The sequence below is a fragment of the Anolis carolinensis genome, unplaced genomic scaffold, assembly GCF_035594765.1.
Source record: "Anolis carolinensis isolate JA03-04 unplaced genomic scaffold, rAnoCar3.1.pri scaffold_10, whole genome shotgun sequence".
NCBI lineage: Eukaryota > Metazoa > Chordata > Lepidosauria > Squamata > Dactyloidae > Anolis > Anolis carolinensis.
The window spans coordinates 9,472,952-9,489,823 of NW_026943821.1; the positions used below are offsets into that span (position 1 = coordinate 9,472,952).

Consider the following 16,872-nt stretch of genomic DNA (forward strand, 5'->3'; position numbering starts at 1 on the left):
GGAAGCTGCCGCAGTCTCCTTTAGCAGCCCAAAACTGAACATTTCTCCAAGTTTTCACTATCCTCCCAACATGAATGCGGCATTTTAAAAGTCCAGCTGGACAGAGAATGACAAGGAGGGCTGAGCAGAAATAAAAAGACTTCTGTAGAAGCCTCACCGTCCGAAAGTTTGTTAAGACAAAGATAGGTCAATGTGTTGTCAAAGGCTTTCATGGCCAGAACCGCTGGGTTGCTGTGAGTTTTCAGGCTGTATGGCTATGTTCCATCTCCTTTGTGTTAGGGCCAGCTAACACCTCCCAACAAAGGATCCCCTCAGGCAGGAAGCTGCCAGGCTTTGAGTCTGGAAGGCCATTCAATGCTAATCAAGGTGGCCAATTGCAACATTCACACTTTCCTCCAACAGACATAGTTCTTTCTCCCACTCTGGACATTCTACAGATATATAAACCTCACTTGTCTAGTTTCCAACAGACCTCACAACCTCTGAGGATACCTGCTATAGATGTGGACGAAACGCCAGGAGAGAATGCTTATAGAACATGGCCATACAGCTCAGAAAATTCACAGCAACCCAAAGATGTGTCAGAACCAATACAAGACATCATAATAACAACAACTACCAATAGTGTTATTATTTCCCCACTTTTCTCTCTGGATTGAGACCAAAAGCAGCAAGTCTTTTGTGCTTCCACTGTTTGATTCTAACAACTCTTGTGAGTCAGGAGGAACAACTCCAAAATGTGTGTGGGGGGGGGGGGGGGGAATCCTCTCCAGTTTTCAAGTATTTCACATAGACGTCTAAGAGAGAAGTTGGCATTTGCCTGGAAACAAGTGAATAATCAGGGGTCCCCCCAGGTCTCTGCCTAAAGGGAAAGTGGCTCAGGATCAAAAAAATAAGTGCAATGAGCTGGCAGCAAGATTTGCCCGGGCTTCAAGCACCCACAGTGCACTGTCCCAACTTGCCAAAAGAGTCGGCCCTGTGGAATTTTTTCACAGAGCAGCTACTGGAAACTGGCAGGCAGTCTTTGGCACAGATCAAAAGCCCCACTGGAATGCTGTTGCTCTGAATACCTGAATTCTTGGGTTCCAGACATTCCCGGCATCCAGGCAGGTGTTTAATGTGAAGGAAGGAACTCAGGAGGCTTGGATCACAGGGTTTTGGGACAAACCATGGGTATTCAAAGCAGACAGTCAGCAGGCAAATCCTTGGGGAGAACATCCCGTCAACACCAATTAAGACCTTATCCTGCTGCTAATTCTATGCCAAATACGAGGTCGAGCATGGAATGGAGTTGAGACTAGGGTCCAAACACAACATTCATTGAGGTTTTGTAGACACCTTGTACATACAACCAGAAAGTAATTTTATGCACAGTATTTTAAAACTTTTGGGACACTGAACCATCAGAAAGCAAAGGCATCACTCTCACAGCCAACAATTCTGGATTTTGATTTTGGAATTCCCAATAAGAGGCAGCTGGATATTATTCAACATCTTTTTAAAGTCTGAGTGGAAATCTTGGAGCTCTCTGGATGTTATTCAGTCTGTAAGACCCAGCATAACCTATGGTGAGAGGCCTTTTTAGAAATCATCAAGAGGCCTTTTTAGAGATCATGGAAAGCAGGATTTGGGGAGAACCATGGAGAGCCTCTCCTTTATTGCCCACCTCATAAGGTGGCATTGCTATGTTCCCCTAGGCTGCCTATACAGGGCCAAATTTAGCTTGATACAGGATGGGGATTTTGTGGTTCTCCAGATATTTCTGAAATACAACTCTTAGCAGCAAAGCTAACAGTGAGGACTGCTGGTCAATACAGTCCAGAATCATCTAGAGAAGTGGTTCCCAACCTTTGGGCCTACAGGTGTTTGGACTTCAGCTCCACACTTCCCAACAGCCGGTAAACTGGCTGGGATTTCTGGGAGTTGAAGTCCAAAATACCTGGAGGCCCAAAGGTGAGGTAAAGGTAAAGGTTTCCCCTGATGTTAAGTCCAGTCATGTCTGATTCTGGGGGTTGGTGCTCATCTCCATTTCTAAGCTGAAGAAGTTGTCCGCAGACACCTCCAAGGTCATGTGGCCAGCATGACTGCATGGAGCGCTGTTACTCTCCCGCCCGAGCGGTAGCTATTGATCTACTCACATTGGCATGTTTTTGAACTGCTAGGTTGGCAGAAGCTGGAGCAACAGCGGGTGCTCACTCCGCTCCCGGAATTTGAACCTGGGACCTATCGGTCTGCAAGTACAGCAGCTCAGTGCTTTAATACACTTCGCCACCGGGGCTCCTTGCCCAAAGGTAAAGGGTAAAGGTTTCCCCTGACGTTAAGTCCACTCATGTCTGACTCTGGGGGTTGGTGCTCATCTCCATTTCTAAGCCGAAGAGCTGCCGTTGTCCATAGACACCTCCAAGGTCATGTGGCTGGCATGACTGCATGGAACGCCGTTACCTTCCCACCGGAGCGGTACCTATTGATCTACTCACATTGACATGTTTTCCAACTGCTAGGTTGGCAGAAGCTGGAGCTAACAGCGGCCGCTCACGCCGCTCCGGGGGTTTGAACTGGGACCTTTTGGTCTGCAAGTTCAGCAGCTCAGCGCTTTAACACACTTTGCCACTAAATCTAGAGTCAGAAACTTCCTGCATCTGCTCATAGCCCTTGGGAAGGTTTCAACCTCGCAGAACGGGGCTGGACTGGATGGCCCTTGGGGTCTCTTCCAACTCAATTATTCTAACCAGAAGCCCCTCAAACAGTGTTGGACTGCATCTCCCAGCATTTTTTACACTTCCTACTCAAGGCACCAGAGTTCATTCCCCTTTTAGAAGCGTGTGTTTAGAAAAGAGGCATGATGCATTGCAGAGCTCTCCTATATTCTGCCTTTTCAGGGAAGAAGGCTCCTTCCCTCTCTGCTAAGCCATGAACAAAACAATCCAGAATAAGGAAATGTTTCCCTTTAATCAGAATCCATACACCACCATGTTAACTCCTCTGTGAAGAACTGATTCATACATACATGTACAGCAGTGACTTGCCCCGTAATGCATGATCAACTACCGCAATTTCTGTTGTGTCTTGAGACAAAATAAAAACATATCGGCGATGCTCCAGCTGCAATGGCTCATTCACACATAGAAGTCAGCACTCAAGGGTGCCCTCTTCAAGCAGGCATGAACTTGTCCTCAGGGGTGAAATTCACACTTACGCTGCCATAAGGAAAAATCACACGGGAAATTATGTACTGAGAAACACTATCCTTCTTATCCTTTAGGCCTGATTTTATCCACCTAGTCCATGTATGTTGTTTGACATTATTCAAAATTATTGCAACCAGTTATTAATGGATTTTAATTGATAAACAATTCGATAGAGGTTTAATTTCACACTGTTACTATGACCTTTAAATTGATCTTATTCTAACCCATCCCGGGAGTTCAGATTTAGGGCAGGATAGAGGTATTTCAAAAGAAGCAAACCAAGCAGCCCTTTGCTCCTTTTCCTAGAACTAGAAATGACTTCCTGGCACAAACCAGGTTGTTTTCAGAAGGATGTGTCATTTGTTAGTGTCAGTTATTACAAAACGCAGTGCCCCAGGGCTGCTTACTTCAAGAATATAATTGAAGGTGTTTGCATATAAAGCTTCATGGCCCAGAGGTAGGTTAGTAAGGCACTTCTCCTTGCCATCATTTCAACGGCACCATCTCAAACGCACTATGAGCGTTCCTGCTTTGGAGATGTACCCCAGTTAAAAAAGAGACACTCATTCCGTTTCCTAGCAAACAGGACCACATTTGTCAAAACTGGAATGCAATCCAAGTAAGCTAAGTAAGACCAGGAAAGAACCAATCTCCTTGGGGATTTTTTTCCCTATGAGAACCATCATCCTGGATCCCAATTTTCCAGGAGAGAGGGAGGAATATATGCAACCCCAGCAAAGCTGCCTACATTCCTGGGAAGGATGAGTTTGTGGGTCCGTTCCTCTAACCACATGGTAGTTATGAAATATCGTGCCTAGGGAATGGATGCCTGGCAGATGACATGGGCTCCTTTTTGTTCCACTCATGCTGCAATCTTCAGCATCTCTGCTCAGAAATGTGTTGCCATTTCCAGAGAGCGTACCCACAGGGAAGTCTGCTGGAGGACTGTCGCCTTAAGCTGTAAATCATTTGGCTACTTCCACTCTGGTTAATGCCAACATAAGTCTTAGTTTTGGGTATCCCAACACTAGCCCCTGGACTGTGTTGAATTGGAGGGGGGAACTATATTCAAAAGCAGCCAGATAGGAGACATAAAGGCATCATTTGACTGTACTTGTGCAACCAGGAGAAAGAGCAGTATACAGTCTCCTGGAACAGCAGTTTAATAGGATCTCCATCCGAAATTCCCCAGGTAATGTTGCCCGGGGGGGGGGGGGGGAGAGAGAGAGAGAGAGATTTGTTGCCTTATTTCTAAATATTCAATGTGAGTAACCTCAGCTAAACTTTTGTGAAAAAACATCAATACATCTTACATATTTAGCATCTGTATAGTGCTTTTTGGAGTAGCAAGATTAGCTTAGTAATTAAACACCATGTTAGTCAGCCAGACTTTGAAGCTGCAAGGCCATTTAATGCTAATGAAGGTGATCAACTGCAACATTCACACTTGCCTCAAACAGACAAGAGTTCTTTCTCCCGCCCTGGACTTTCCACAGATATAAAACCCACACTTGTCTAGTTTCTAACAGACCGCAGAACCTCTGAGGATGCCTGCCATAGATGTGGGTGAAACATCAGGAGATAATGCTTCTGGAACATAGCTATACAGCCCAGAAACCTCACAGCAACCAAGTGATTCTGGCCATGAAAGCCTTCGACAACACCATGTTAGTTAGTCCAGAAACCCCTTCTCCTTTTATGAAGAAGGAAGGTTGAAGGGCAGACACATAAGCAGATTGTCTGAAGCACCTGTGTTTCACTTATTTAAAAACTCAGATTGTCCCTTTCAAACTGGAGGGTACTTGCAAGCATTTGAGAGAACATTAAAATCGTTCTTGAAAGGATAACTACCAATTTCGGGAAGAAAAAAAAATCTCCTATTTGAGTTTCAGCTAACAAATAGCCAAATTTATTTTCCTAATATACTAGGTTAGTATTCAGCGTGGTATAATGGTTTGAGGGCTGATCTATGACTTTAGAAACTAGGGTTTTAATTCACCTCCTGTTCTGCCAGGGAAACCTACTCTCTCTGCCTCTGAGGAAGGAAAAGACAAGATCCCTCTGAACAAATTTTGCCAAGAATATCCCATAATGAGGTTGCTTTAGAGTCACCGACTTAGAGGTACAAAACAATGACCTCAATGTGTTGTTGAAGGCTTTCATGGCTGGAATCACTGGGTTGTTGTGCATTTTCCGGGCTCTATGGCCACGTTCCAGAAGCATTCTCTCCTGACACTTCACCCACATCTATGGTAGGCATCTTCAGAGGTTGTGAGGTATATTGGAAAACTAAGCAAGGGAGGTTTATATATCTGTGGAAGGTCCAGGGTGGGAAAATCAGGATGATCCCAATCATTCATTGTGGAGTAGCAGCTTTCCACATGCAGAGTTCTTGTTACCATGTTTGAGTATTCAAGTTCTCCAGCTTGGATTCTTAAATGACCAAAGTCCCATCCTGCATTATTATCTGTCTGGATGGCAGAAGGGAGACACCTTGCGGCAATTTTGGAAATGCCCATCTGTGTATACATCATGCTCAGTGGAGGAGACCCCTTCCCTTGCCAAATGATGATGCATCAGGCCAAAATGAACAGAAACATCAAAGGGAAATTACTCCATAGTTTCTGCCAATGGGGGAAAACAGGGCCAAAATTTCTGTGGAAATCCCCTTGCTGGGGGTGGAGGTGAGTCAGGCATTTGTGGGTTGCTTGGCAAAGGAGGAAACAATCACAAAGCCAAACTCCTTGGATGGGGACAAGACAGAAAGGCAAAATGGAGATCATGGCATTTGGATAGGAGACCTTAGCAACTAAAATTCTTGCCATTCAGACACTCTTACATCATGATTCAGGTACATTTTTTTTACCAAACCCACCAGATTTGATTTATTTCAGGAAAACCTTCTGGAAACTGCCATTCACCTCTCTTTAAACAAAGTATGACAACTTATAACATACTTTTAAAAAGGTATGAACAAAGAATTCCCCCAGGCCAGGATATGAAGCTTGGAAGGCCATTTAATGCTAATCAAGGTGATTAATTACAACATTCATACTGGCCTCCAACAGACAAGAGTTCTTCCCCCACCCTGGACCTTCCACAGATATATAAACCTTTCTTACTTAGTTTCTCCACATACCTCACAACCTCTGAGGATGCCTGCCATAGATGTGGGCGAAACGTCAGGAGAGACTTCTGGAACATGACCATACAGCCCGGAAAACAAACAACAACCCTATGACAACTTTGATGGGCAATAGAAGCATGTCTGCACATATACATCCCAAATGTACAGAAATCCCATTGACTGCAAAAATATACAGAATCACATTGACTGCAAAAAAATCCAATTGATGAAAAATACCAAACCAGATGTAGCTGGAAGCCTATTTACAGTCAGTTTTCCATGTTAAAACAGGGAATGTGTGAGGAATGCAACTTATAAAAATGCAAGTTTCTTCTCCAGGTATAGCCAAAAGAGTCCAAAATGAGGGTCTTGTTCTCCCCATAGAAATCCCTGCAAAAGGAAGCATGCTACAGAATCACTAGAAAATTTCTAGTGAGGACATGTTTTGCCAGGTGTGGGTAGATGAAATAGCAGGTACCACTCCTGCAGATAGAGGGGTTGTATTGTCTTGCACTGCAGCAATATCGTGGGTTTTTTTAAATCTGAACCTGGAAACATAGGTTTGAATGCTGTTGGTACTCTGCACAACATGAAACCTGATAAATCCATGGAATATACAAATGTGCTGATTTACCATTTTAACAGTTGGTTCAATGGGTCTATTTTATTTAACATTCCCAACTATGCCCACAGGGTGGAGGATTCATAAAAATAAATGAATACAAGAAATAAAAGGAAGAAGAGGAGAAAACCTCATTACGGTCAGACAGTCCAGATTCAGTATCCTGCTGCTTGGAAAAAAGAACTGGCAGAGAGCTGGTCTCTGGGAGGATTCCCATCTCTTTACTCACTGAGCATCAGATGGAGAGAAAACAGGAAAGCTGGCCCAAGTTTATTTGGTATCTGCTGGCCCCTGCTGGCCAAGGTAAGTAACAGCGTAAGAAGGCAAATGGGAGATTGTGCAGGAAGGAATGTCATAGCATCTCTGAGACAGATTAATGTCAGCATGATCTTTTGTGGGTATCAATCTGTCTTTTCCAAGGCAATGATAATGTCAATCTCACAATAAAAATGCTGGTACAAGAACATACTCAACATATTCTCAGTTTCCATACGTCATGTATATACCCTGGTAAGTTGGAGACATGCATAGGCATGGTGACCTGGAGAACTGAAAATATTACTATTACTACTACTACTACTAAGTGGGCTACCTGACGTTGCCCAGGTTATTTGAAAAAGTCATTTTTAACTGTACAAAATGCATAAGGTTGTGGGTAAACTACAACTCACATCATTCCAGGTTAACCCCCAGAAACTTAAAGTTTGTTATGTTTGGCAAGTTTGCTCTGGATGCATCATTAGTGGGGTTCAGTGGCTCTCTGGTTGTAGGGAAAACTACAACTCCCGCTGTGGTGAGTCAGTGTCCTCAAACCCCTCCAGTAGGTTGAGTTAGTCATGAGGGTTCTGTGTGCCAAATTTGGTCCAGGTCCATCACCGGTGAAGGTCACAGTTTCCCTGGTTGTGAGTGAACAACAGTTCCCAGACGGAAGGTCAGTTCCTATCAAACCCCTCCAGTAATTTTGGCATATCAAGTATGCATGCCAAGTTTGGTCGAGATCCATTGGTGTTTGGGTTCACAGTGCTCTCTGGGTGTAGGTGAACTACAACTCCCCCAAATCAAGGTGAATTTTCCCCAAAGATCTCCAGTATTTTTTGATAGTCATGGGGGCTTTGTGTGCCAAGTTTGGTCCAATTCCCTTTTTGGTGGGGTTCAGAGTTCTCTTTGACTGCAGGTCAACTACAGTACTAACAACTGCCAGTACCTACAACTCTCCCTCAAAACCCGCCAGTATTCAAATTTGAGCATATCAGGGAGGCATGACAAGTTTGGGCCAGATCCACCATTGTTTGGGTTCATAGTGTGCTCTGGATGTCGGTGAACTATAACTCCTATAAATCCCTTCAAAGACCTCCAGTATTTTTTGCTGGTCATGGGGGTTCTGTGTGCCAAGTTAGTTCCATGTCCATCATTGATGGATATCGTTGGAGTGCTCTAAGATTGCAGGTGAACTGTATATCCCAGTCCTTACCACTCCTATAAATCATGGTGAATTCTCCCCAAACCTCTCTCTAGTACAGTATGTTCAATTGCTGTGTGCCACAGAAAGGAATAGGAAAGGCTTAAGGGAGAGGCAGTGGGCAAGGTTATGCAAATTCAACACCAATGGAAGGAGAAAGGAACACTCATCTTCACCCATATTATCTCTGCCTTCTAGTAACTTATTAGGGGTTGAAGGGAATGCTTACGATTCTTGGTTAACTGAAACCAAAAATCAACATGAGATATTCATGCAGATCAACGTTTTAGCCCAGAAACAAAGTAAGCCGCACACAACGTGGATCAGGGGACATAATCTTCAGGAAACTTTGGCAAGCAGATGGAAGATGCACACCTTTGAGCCACAGTTTCTTAACAGCGAGGAAGTTATCAAATAATGTGCCCCCTCTTTCAGCAGGAATGAAGTACAAACTCAGTATAAACATCTCCCTGCTGAAATAAGAAGTTTGAACTCAAATTCACTTACTCTTTATACCCTTCCCTCTACTATTCTAAAGCTTCAGAGGCAGAGAAATTGATCTTTTCAGAATATACAGTATTGTGATATAGCCTTGATTAATTAGGAGCAGGGGCCAAGGCGACTAGAAAAACATAGACAGTTCCCAGCTGGAGTTCCGTCTAGCTTTGAACAAGACCTCTTAATGATGCCAAAAATTACTCAAAAGATAAAATATAATTTATTTTACAGCCTCCAACTGCTTAGATCCCAACATCATGACAAACACAACTCAGAAGCATTTTTTTTGTTAAGAGAAACATTCAGCTCATAGGTAGTCCACACTAGAGAGAGCCAGGGAGGAACTGCAGGCGTGAAGACGAAACCAAACCCCAGGAATGGATAGGTCCAAAGGTTCAGCCATTATAGATGATACTGTACTCCAATCCGCAGTGCGATTGTCCAGTCCTGAGGATTATGCCCCCTTTCTCAGACATCTTCTCCTATTAGCAATTAGGGAGCAGCTGGGAAGGGCCACATGGATACCTTCAAGTGTGGACAGTACACTCAATCTCAAAATTCACAGCATTCCAGCTCAAAACTGCTCTTTCAATCCACCCAATTTAGCACGGGAAATCTCTCATATCAAACACATGCCCTCTTATCTCCACCTTCAGGGAACCTCACCTATTTCTTGGAGTCAAGTTCTCAGACCCATCTACTCTGCTTCCATAGCATCAGCATCTTCCGGATCTTCTCTATCAAAGTACCGCTCTTCTTCATCCCGTGATACGATGTCCAGGTTGTCAAAATCTGGGTTCTCATCTACCTCACTGTGGGTCAAAGGGATGGGGAAAATGGGGGAGAGAGGAAGGGACAATATGTAACACTTACATCCAGGAACACCTTCACATCACAAATCATAGAAGTGGCTTCACACCTGAGGATTCAACTGTGTTCCTGGATATAAGGAAAGGTCTAGAAATGTGACAAGGCAAACAAGGCCAGACCTCATATTTCTCACAGCTGGAAAAAGAGAAGACGTTGGGGTTTGGATTTGGGGAGGCTCAGCGCAATATGTGCAGGAAGGCAACCAAAGTCTCACTAACATTTTTCCCAAGCTCCCACCTCACCTGTAGTCAAAGTCCTGATCCTTTCCATCAAGGAAACGCTGGTACATACGGCTGGTAAACTCCTCTCGCAGTAATATTTTCTCATCTTGGTCAGGGACCCACTCATCCTTGTCAGGGGCAGAGGCCTTGTCTACAGAGGGAAGCACAACACAGAAGTCAGTCCTGCTCTACCTACCTTCATAGATCTTTAGGAGCAGTGTGTGGTGCTCCCTCAGTCTGATGCTCACAACAAGCCTGTGAAGGAGGCACATCAGAGAGAGTGCGAGGTCTTGAAGACACTGTTGCATATCATCAGTGAATTCGTATTGTAACTCTTGTGTATCTTGTTGTATGTATTTTAATACTGTTTATCTCCTTTTATAATGATGTTGTACTCTGCATCGAGCCACAGGGAGAGATGGATATTATTATTATTATTATTATTATTATTATTATCATCATCAATAATAACATTACTACTAGGCTTGGGCCCAAATTAGTTTGACCAAAAGTGATTTGTAATATTCGGTGGTCCATTTCGTATAATTCCCAAAAACAGAATGGGAAGGAGGGCACTGAAAAGCTCGGCAAAACAGATCAAGAGAACCTGATTTATCGGCTACTGGAGAGGATGGTGTTAAGTCTGAATTACACCTAAGGCAAAGGTCTGCCATGGGGCTCTTGAAGAAGATCCTGCAGAGTCTTTTCTCCCTCCCAGGAAGTGGAAAAGTTCACTAGGCTCCTCCTCCAGAGAGGGCCTTGCTGAAAACTCACTTTCCCAGCAGCACTTGCATGGGGCGGGCATTGAAAAGTCTCTAAATTCCTCTCAGAGCATGATGGGAATTGAAGTTTCTCTCTCTCTGTTTCTCAGCCAATAAAAGGCCTGGTTGTGTCCATGCTCTGATTGGCTGAGAATGGACACAACCGGCAATTATAATTCCCAGAACCCTCTCTTGTGGTTTATCTCATTTTTAAAAATGTTATGGTAAAAACTTTAAATAATTCTAAAAAATCAGTAGATTGGTAAATTGTTCTGAAACTTGGCAGCCTGCAGTTGTAAATTGGGTCTAAAACTGAGCTAGGTTTTATGCAGATAAGCCTGAAAATGACTGAGGATTGAGCCTTTAAAGTTTCCCATTGTAGTCAATAGGCCAAATCTTTGCCGAATGAAACAGCAACACCTCTCCTGATTTGAGTAACCTCCTGGTAAACAGAATGAGGAGTTAGCCAAAAATGGACTCTGAAACAACATGCCTTTTGGCCGAATGCACAGCTCTAACTACTACTAGCTTTTGTCTTCACAGATCTTTAGAAGTAGTGTGTGGTATTCCCTCAGTCTGATGCTCACAACAAGCTTGTGAACGACGCACATCAGAGAGAGAGTGAGAGGTCTTGAAGACACTGTGAGCTTCATGGATAAACATGAACTGCAAACCATAGATATCTATAGACCTGGTTTGCCTCCTAAACCACCAAATGTCCCTTGTGGTACCATTTCAACTCTACAATTCTATATCTTGGGCAGATCTGTAACTACACCCAGTTCCACAACAGAACACCCATCTTTCCCTACAAAGTCATGCACCGCGGATAAAGGATTTCTGATCTTTTTGCCTGAACCAAATGTGTGCTCTTCTGGACTTCTTCAGCATCCCTTCAACCCTTAGATGCGACGTCCTCTCCCAACTAACCTTCCTTGTCCTCATCATCAGTGTCTTCTTCCTCTTCCTCCTCCTCACATGCCTCTTCCTGTTCCTGCTGAACCAGCAGCCGCTGCTGGATGACCTGCTCCTGATAGGAGTCCATGAGGACACCCGAGAGGGAGCAGGCTGTCTCCAGCTTGCAGCTGCCCAGCACCTGCAACTCTTCGTCACTCAAGTACTGTCCGATGTACTGTTCGTAAAGGAGCGGATCCCGGCTACGCATCTGTTCATCACTAAAGTATTCCCCACCTGGAAAGAGCAGAGAGATGGCAATGGAGGCAGTGACTGAAAGCTCAGGAAAACAGGGTAAACAGATACCAAAATTTCAGAGTTGTTTGCTGGAGGAACTGCGAAAGGCAAATGCTAACATATATCAGTCATATTTGGTCAAGGACAAAGATTATATGCTCACCAAATTTGTTTGTTGAATGATGTCACCTTTCTTCCCAACAGGAGTATCACAACATCCATCATCCACTATTTAGCCCATCTCTAAGGTTTTAACTCTGCAACTTCTTAGAACAGTCTTCCTCAGCACAACTTGGTGCTTTCCAGGTATGCTGAGAACTCCAACTCAATTCCACCCCACTGAGCATGGTTCCCATACTCTGGTCATCCAGTTATTTTGGACTTCAACTCCCAGAATTCCTGATTGCTGCCCAAGCTGGTGAGAGCTTCTGGGAGTTAAGGTCTAAAACCCTTGGAGGATCAAAGTTTGGGAAGCCCTGTGAGAAAGGGTGACTTCCTTACGGGCATCTAGTAAGGTCCATGAGAAAGTGGAACTCTCTCCCCCGGACAGTGGTGGAGGCTCCTTCTTTGGAGGCCTTTAAGCAGAGGCTGGATGGCCATCTGCTGGGGGTGCTTTGAATGCGATTTGTTGCTTCTTAGCAGGGGGTTAGACTGGATGGCCCATGAGGTCTCTTCCAACTCTATAATTCTATGATTCTAAAGCGAAAAAAGCAACCACTGACTTCTCCCTTTTTAGTCTCTTTCAGCTGCACCTCTAAGCTCATTAACTAAGGAGTCTTCTTTATGGGAAACACCGGGACATACTTTGTATAAAAATATGAAGTGATGTATTGTTTTATTGCTATACTACCCCTTCCTTGAACAGAATGAAGTTCATCTTTGATTGATTCTATAGTTCAAGCTGCTGTTACCTGCTCTAGAGTTGGCCACCTAGTCTTGGGCGAAGCAAATAAAACAGATATTGAAGAGGACAGCAAATAGCAAAACACTGGGACACTGTGGAAGCATCTTGATTCTATTACTTTCCAATATTACAATTGTCCCACTTGCCATCAGCCTTTCCATTCCCCTCCTAGGACTCAGAATACAGCCCAAGAGTTTAAGTATCCGTACCTTTAATGAGCTGCTGCAGAGCTGCGTAGCGCTTGTTCCGCATGCGGGTGCGCCGTGTTTTGCCCAGGCTAGCCCTGCGCACTTCAGCACAGTAGAAATCTGCCTCATAGCTGCCAGAGAGATGGAGGAAGCAAGGCAAGTGTTCTGCATGCAGGGCAGTTCGGAAGCGCTCCAGGAAAAACAGGGGTTTGGCATGGTACAGATCCTGCAATATGGCCAGCTTCTGTGCCAGCGTGAAATCCGGCTCATCTTTTTGTTGGCTCCGGACAGCCAGGTGGCTGTTGGCCACAGTATGGAACATGGCTAGGAGAGCAGGGTCCTCGTCTTCCAATGATTTGCTACCCAGGGACCCTAGTTTTCCACTATTGTAGTGGGAATGTTTGGCACTGGAAGCCTCCTCCCCAATGGGAATGCCATCTTGGGCAGGTACGAGATGTGGCTTCCCATTTCCCAGCTGAGGTGGTTCATTGGTCCCATTCATGTTATTCCCAGTCCTTAACACAAGTGATCCATTGGTGGGCATGCACTGGCCAGTGGGAAGGTTTGAACCTGGATTCTCCAAATATTCTCCCCAGAAATGTGATGTTTGAGATGCTCTATTCTTGCTCAAGTGACAATTATGCAGATCAGGGCCTTCCAACCTTTCTTCGCCCCAGTGATAAACTGGAGGGCTGCTAGTTGTCCCAAAGCCTGGCATAACTGATTTATATTCATTCACACAAGACACCGGAAGAGACCCATCCAGATCCTCATTGCTCTTTGGACAGCAGTCTGTGGAACCTGGAATTTCCATTGTCTCTTCTGTAGAGCAGAGCAGCTTTTCCGTCTCAGTTTTGTTCAGAAGACAACTTGCCAGCCTCTCTGTTGTTGGAGGTTTATCTGATTCCCCTTGGTCTACATTATTCATGGAGTCAACACCTAGAAAGATAAAGGCATTCCAAATATTCCAATTCTAAAAAGTCTGAATGACATCTAATAACACAATAGAACAAAAGAAAGGAATAAGACTTGACTCAGAATCAATGGAAAACCAACCAACAGAGTTGGGATATTAACATTGTTGTTGTTAACTGCTATAGTTTTCTTCGATTTAAAGCAACTCTGTGAATGAAATAGATACAGTAGAGTCTCACTTATCCAACATAAACGGGCCGGCAGAATGTTGGATAAGCGAATATGTTGGATAATAAGGAGGCATTAAGGAAAAGCCTATTAAACATCAAATTAGGTTATGATTTTACAAATGAAGCACCAAAACATCATGTTAGGCAACAAATTTGGCAGAAAAAGTAGTTCAATATGCAGTAATGCTATGTAGTAATTACTGTATTTATGAATTTAGCACCAAAATATCACGACATATTGAAAACATTGACTACAAAAATGCGTTGGATAATCCAGAACGTTGGAGAAGCGAGTGTTGGATAAGTGAGACTCTACTGTATATAGCAAATACAAAATATAATATATAATACATCTCTAATAAATTATTCAAAAGAAGAAGAAGAAAGAGATAAGGCCTAACTCACTGAAACAAGATATAGGATATAAATATTGTTGCTGTTAACTGCTATCAAGTTTGCTTTGACTTATGACAACCCTATAAACAATACTACGTATGTAAAAATATGTAACAAGTACACAAAGATATAAAAAATCTCTAAAGTAATTAATCAATAGCTAAAATAAAACAGTATAGTCCAAAATAAATGACAAAAGACACAGTTTTGAATAACAGTATAAAGCCACAACTATGTGCTTTCAAGATGACTTCAACTTATGAATGCATGGCAAACTTCGTTACCATTGCCGATGTCTCAGGCCCGCCTTGTGGGTACAAAGGAGAGGGCCTTCTCTGCTGTAGCCCCCCGATTGTGGAACTCACTGCCCGGTGAGATTAGGCAAGCCCCCACACTAGCAGTCTTTAAGAAAGACCTGAAAACATGGCTCTTCCGCTGTGCTTTTGGAGAGTAACTGCTAAATATATCCCTTTTGCTGCTCTCCTTCAATATCTGTCCTCCACATTGCCCCACCACTCTATAACCCTGTTCTCTGTGGTTTTTACTCCTACTTCCTTTCTCACCCCAAGTTTTAACCTAGTGTTCATGTGGCCCGCCCTTGGTTTTATTGTTCTACTGTTCTTTTGATTTTGTTTACTGTAGTGTATATTTTCTTTTATTGTATTGTTTAATGCATTATGATTTGTTGTTTTATATTGTATTGTTCTGGGCATGGCCCCATGTAAGCCGCCCCGAGTCCCCGTTGGGAAGATGGTGGCGGGGTATAAATAAAGTTTATTATTATTTATTATTATTCGTCCCTCCAGGTGTTAACCATCAGTTAACAGATTATTTGAATGTAAATAAAAAGCTGTCCAAAAAGCTGCAGTCTAGAACTTTCAGTGTTTATTTACTGTCCTGATTTTAGTGTTTTTTAATAGTGGTAGTAGGATTTTGTTCATTTCCATGGTTTCCTCCTTTCTGTTGAAATTGTCCTCATGCTTGTGGATTTCAATGGCTTCCCTGTGTACTCTGACATGGTGTTCGTTAGAGTGGTCCAGTATTTCTGTGTTCTCAGATAATATGCTGTGTCCAGGTTGGTTCATCAAGTGCTCTGCTATGGCTGACTTCACTGGTTGAAAAGGACAAGAGGGATCCTCTTACCTCTGCTGGAGTCTACCATATACCATGCAGCTGTGGACAAGTATACATAGGGACAACCAAATGCAGAATTACCCAAACATGAATCAAGGACCATGAAAGGCACTGTAGACTAATTCAACCAGAGAAGTCAGCCATAGCACAGCACCTGATGAACCAACCTGCACACGAAATATTATTTGAGAACATAGACATAGACCACTCTAACAACCACCATGTCAGACTACACAGAGAAGCCATTGAAATCCACAAGCATGTTGACAATTTCAACAGAAAGGGGGAAAGCACAAAAATGAACAAAATCTGGTTATCAGTATTTTTTAAAAAAACTTTAAATCAGGACAGTAAATAAAGAACAACACTCAGAAAACAAGGGAATTCCAGAGAGAAAACCATGAGGCCCAGCTAACACCTCCCAACAAAGAATTCCCCCAGGCAGGAAGCAGACAGGTTTTGAAGCTGAAAGGCTATTCAATGCTAATAAAGCTGGCCAATTCATACTTGCCTTAAACTGACAAGAGTTCTTTTTCCCACCCTGGACTTTCCAAAGATACATAAACCCCACTTGCCTAATTTCCAACAGACCTCACAACCCCTGAGAATGCCTGCCATACATGTGGGCGAAACATCAGGAGAGAATGTTTATGGAACATGGCCATACAGCCCGGAAAACCCACAGCAACCCAATGCCTCTTTGAATTGCCACTTCCAGAATCCTCTAGTTCAAAAAGAAACTTCCACAAAAGGCCTAAAATACTGCAAAGGAATACTGGAGGCTGTATTTTAGATGAAATAACTGATTCTTTTTGCCTTGTTATCATAATAATTAATAATAAGATGAAGAAATGATTATATTTTAGAAGAACTGGCCAAACTGCCTCTGAGCATTCTTTGCCTATGAAAGCCCTATAAAATGCATGCGGTTCCCTCACGTCACTCACATAAACACAGTTTTGGGTGTTTTCTTTTGAAAGGATGGGTCCCTTTTAAATGTAACATCCCCTGCCTCGATATCCAGGGACACTCACCTGGGCAGGACGGCTTCAGAGGGTCTTCCTCTCCCGCTTCCATCCCGCTTCTTTCTCGTTAGGGACTCTGCGTAAGCAGAGACCCATTCCAGGATGGCCTTCCGGTTCCGGCGGTGCGTGGGAGAAAAAAAGTC

The 16,872-nt window shown here is 43.5% G+C and overlaps 1 protein-coding gene across 4 annotated transcripts in view; it reads right to left on the reverse strand.

Annotated features, from left to right (window-relative positions):
* Positions 1-16,872, reverse strand: part of ccdc97 (coiled-coil domain containing 97) — a 60,735-nt gene extending 43,863 nt beyond the window's left edge. The window contains exons 1-6 of one of the 4 annotated variants that reach the window (XM_062962618.1): positions 16,739-16,872; positions 13,051-13,968; positions 11,677-11,937; positions 10,007-10,136; positions 9,561-9,706; positions 6,188-6,705 (exon numbers count right to left, since the gene is read on the reverse strand). In XM_062962618.1, coding sequence (XP_062818688.1) covers positions 9,592-9,706; positions 10,007-10,136; positions 11,677-11,937; positions 13,051-13,968; positions 16,739-16,781 — 1,467 coding nt within the window. In that variant the 5' untranslated portion in view covers positions 16,782-16,872 and the 3' untranslated portion in view covers positions 6,188-6,705; positions 9,561-9,591. Of the gene's footprint in view, positions 1-6,187; positions 6,706-9,091; positions 9,707-10,006; positions 10,137-11,676; positions 11,938-13,050; positions 13,969-16,738 lie in introns of those variants that run through there. The other 3 variants (XM_008113856.3, XM_016994816.2, XM_003222904.4) reach the window with 3 other exon arrangements.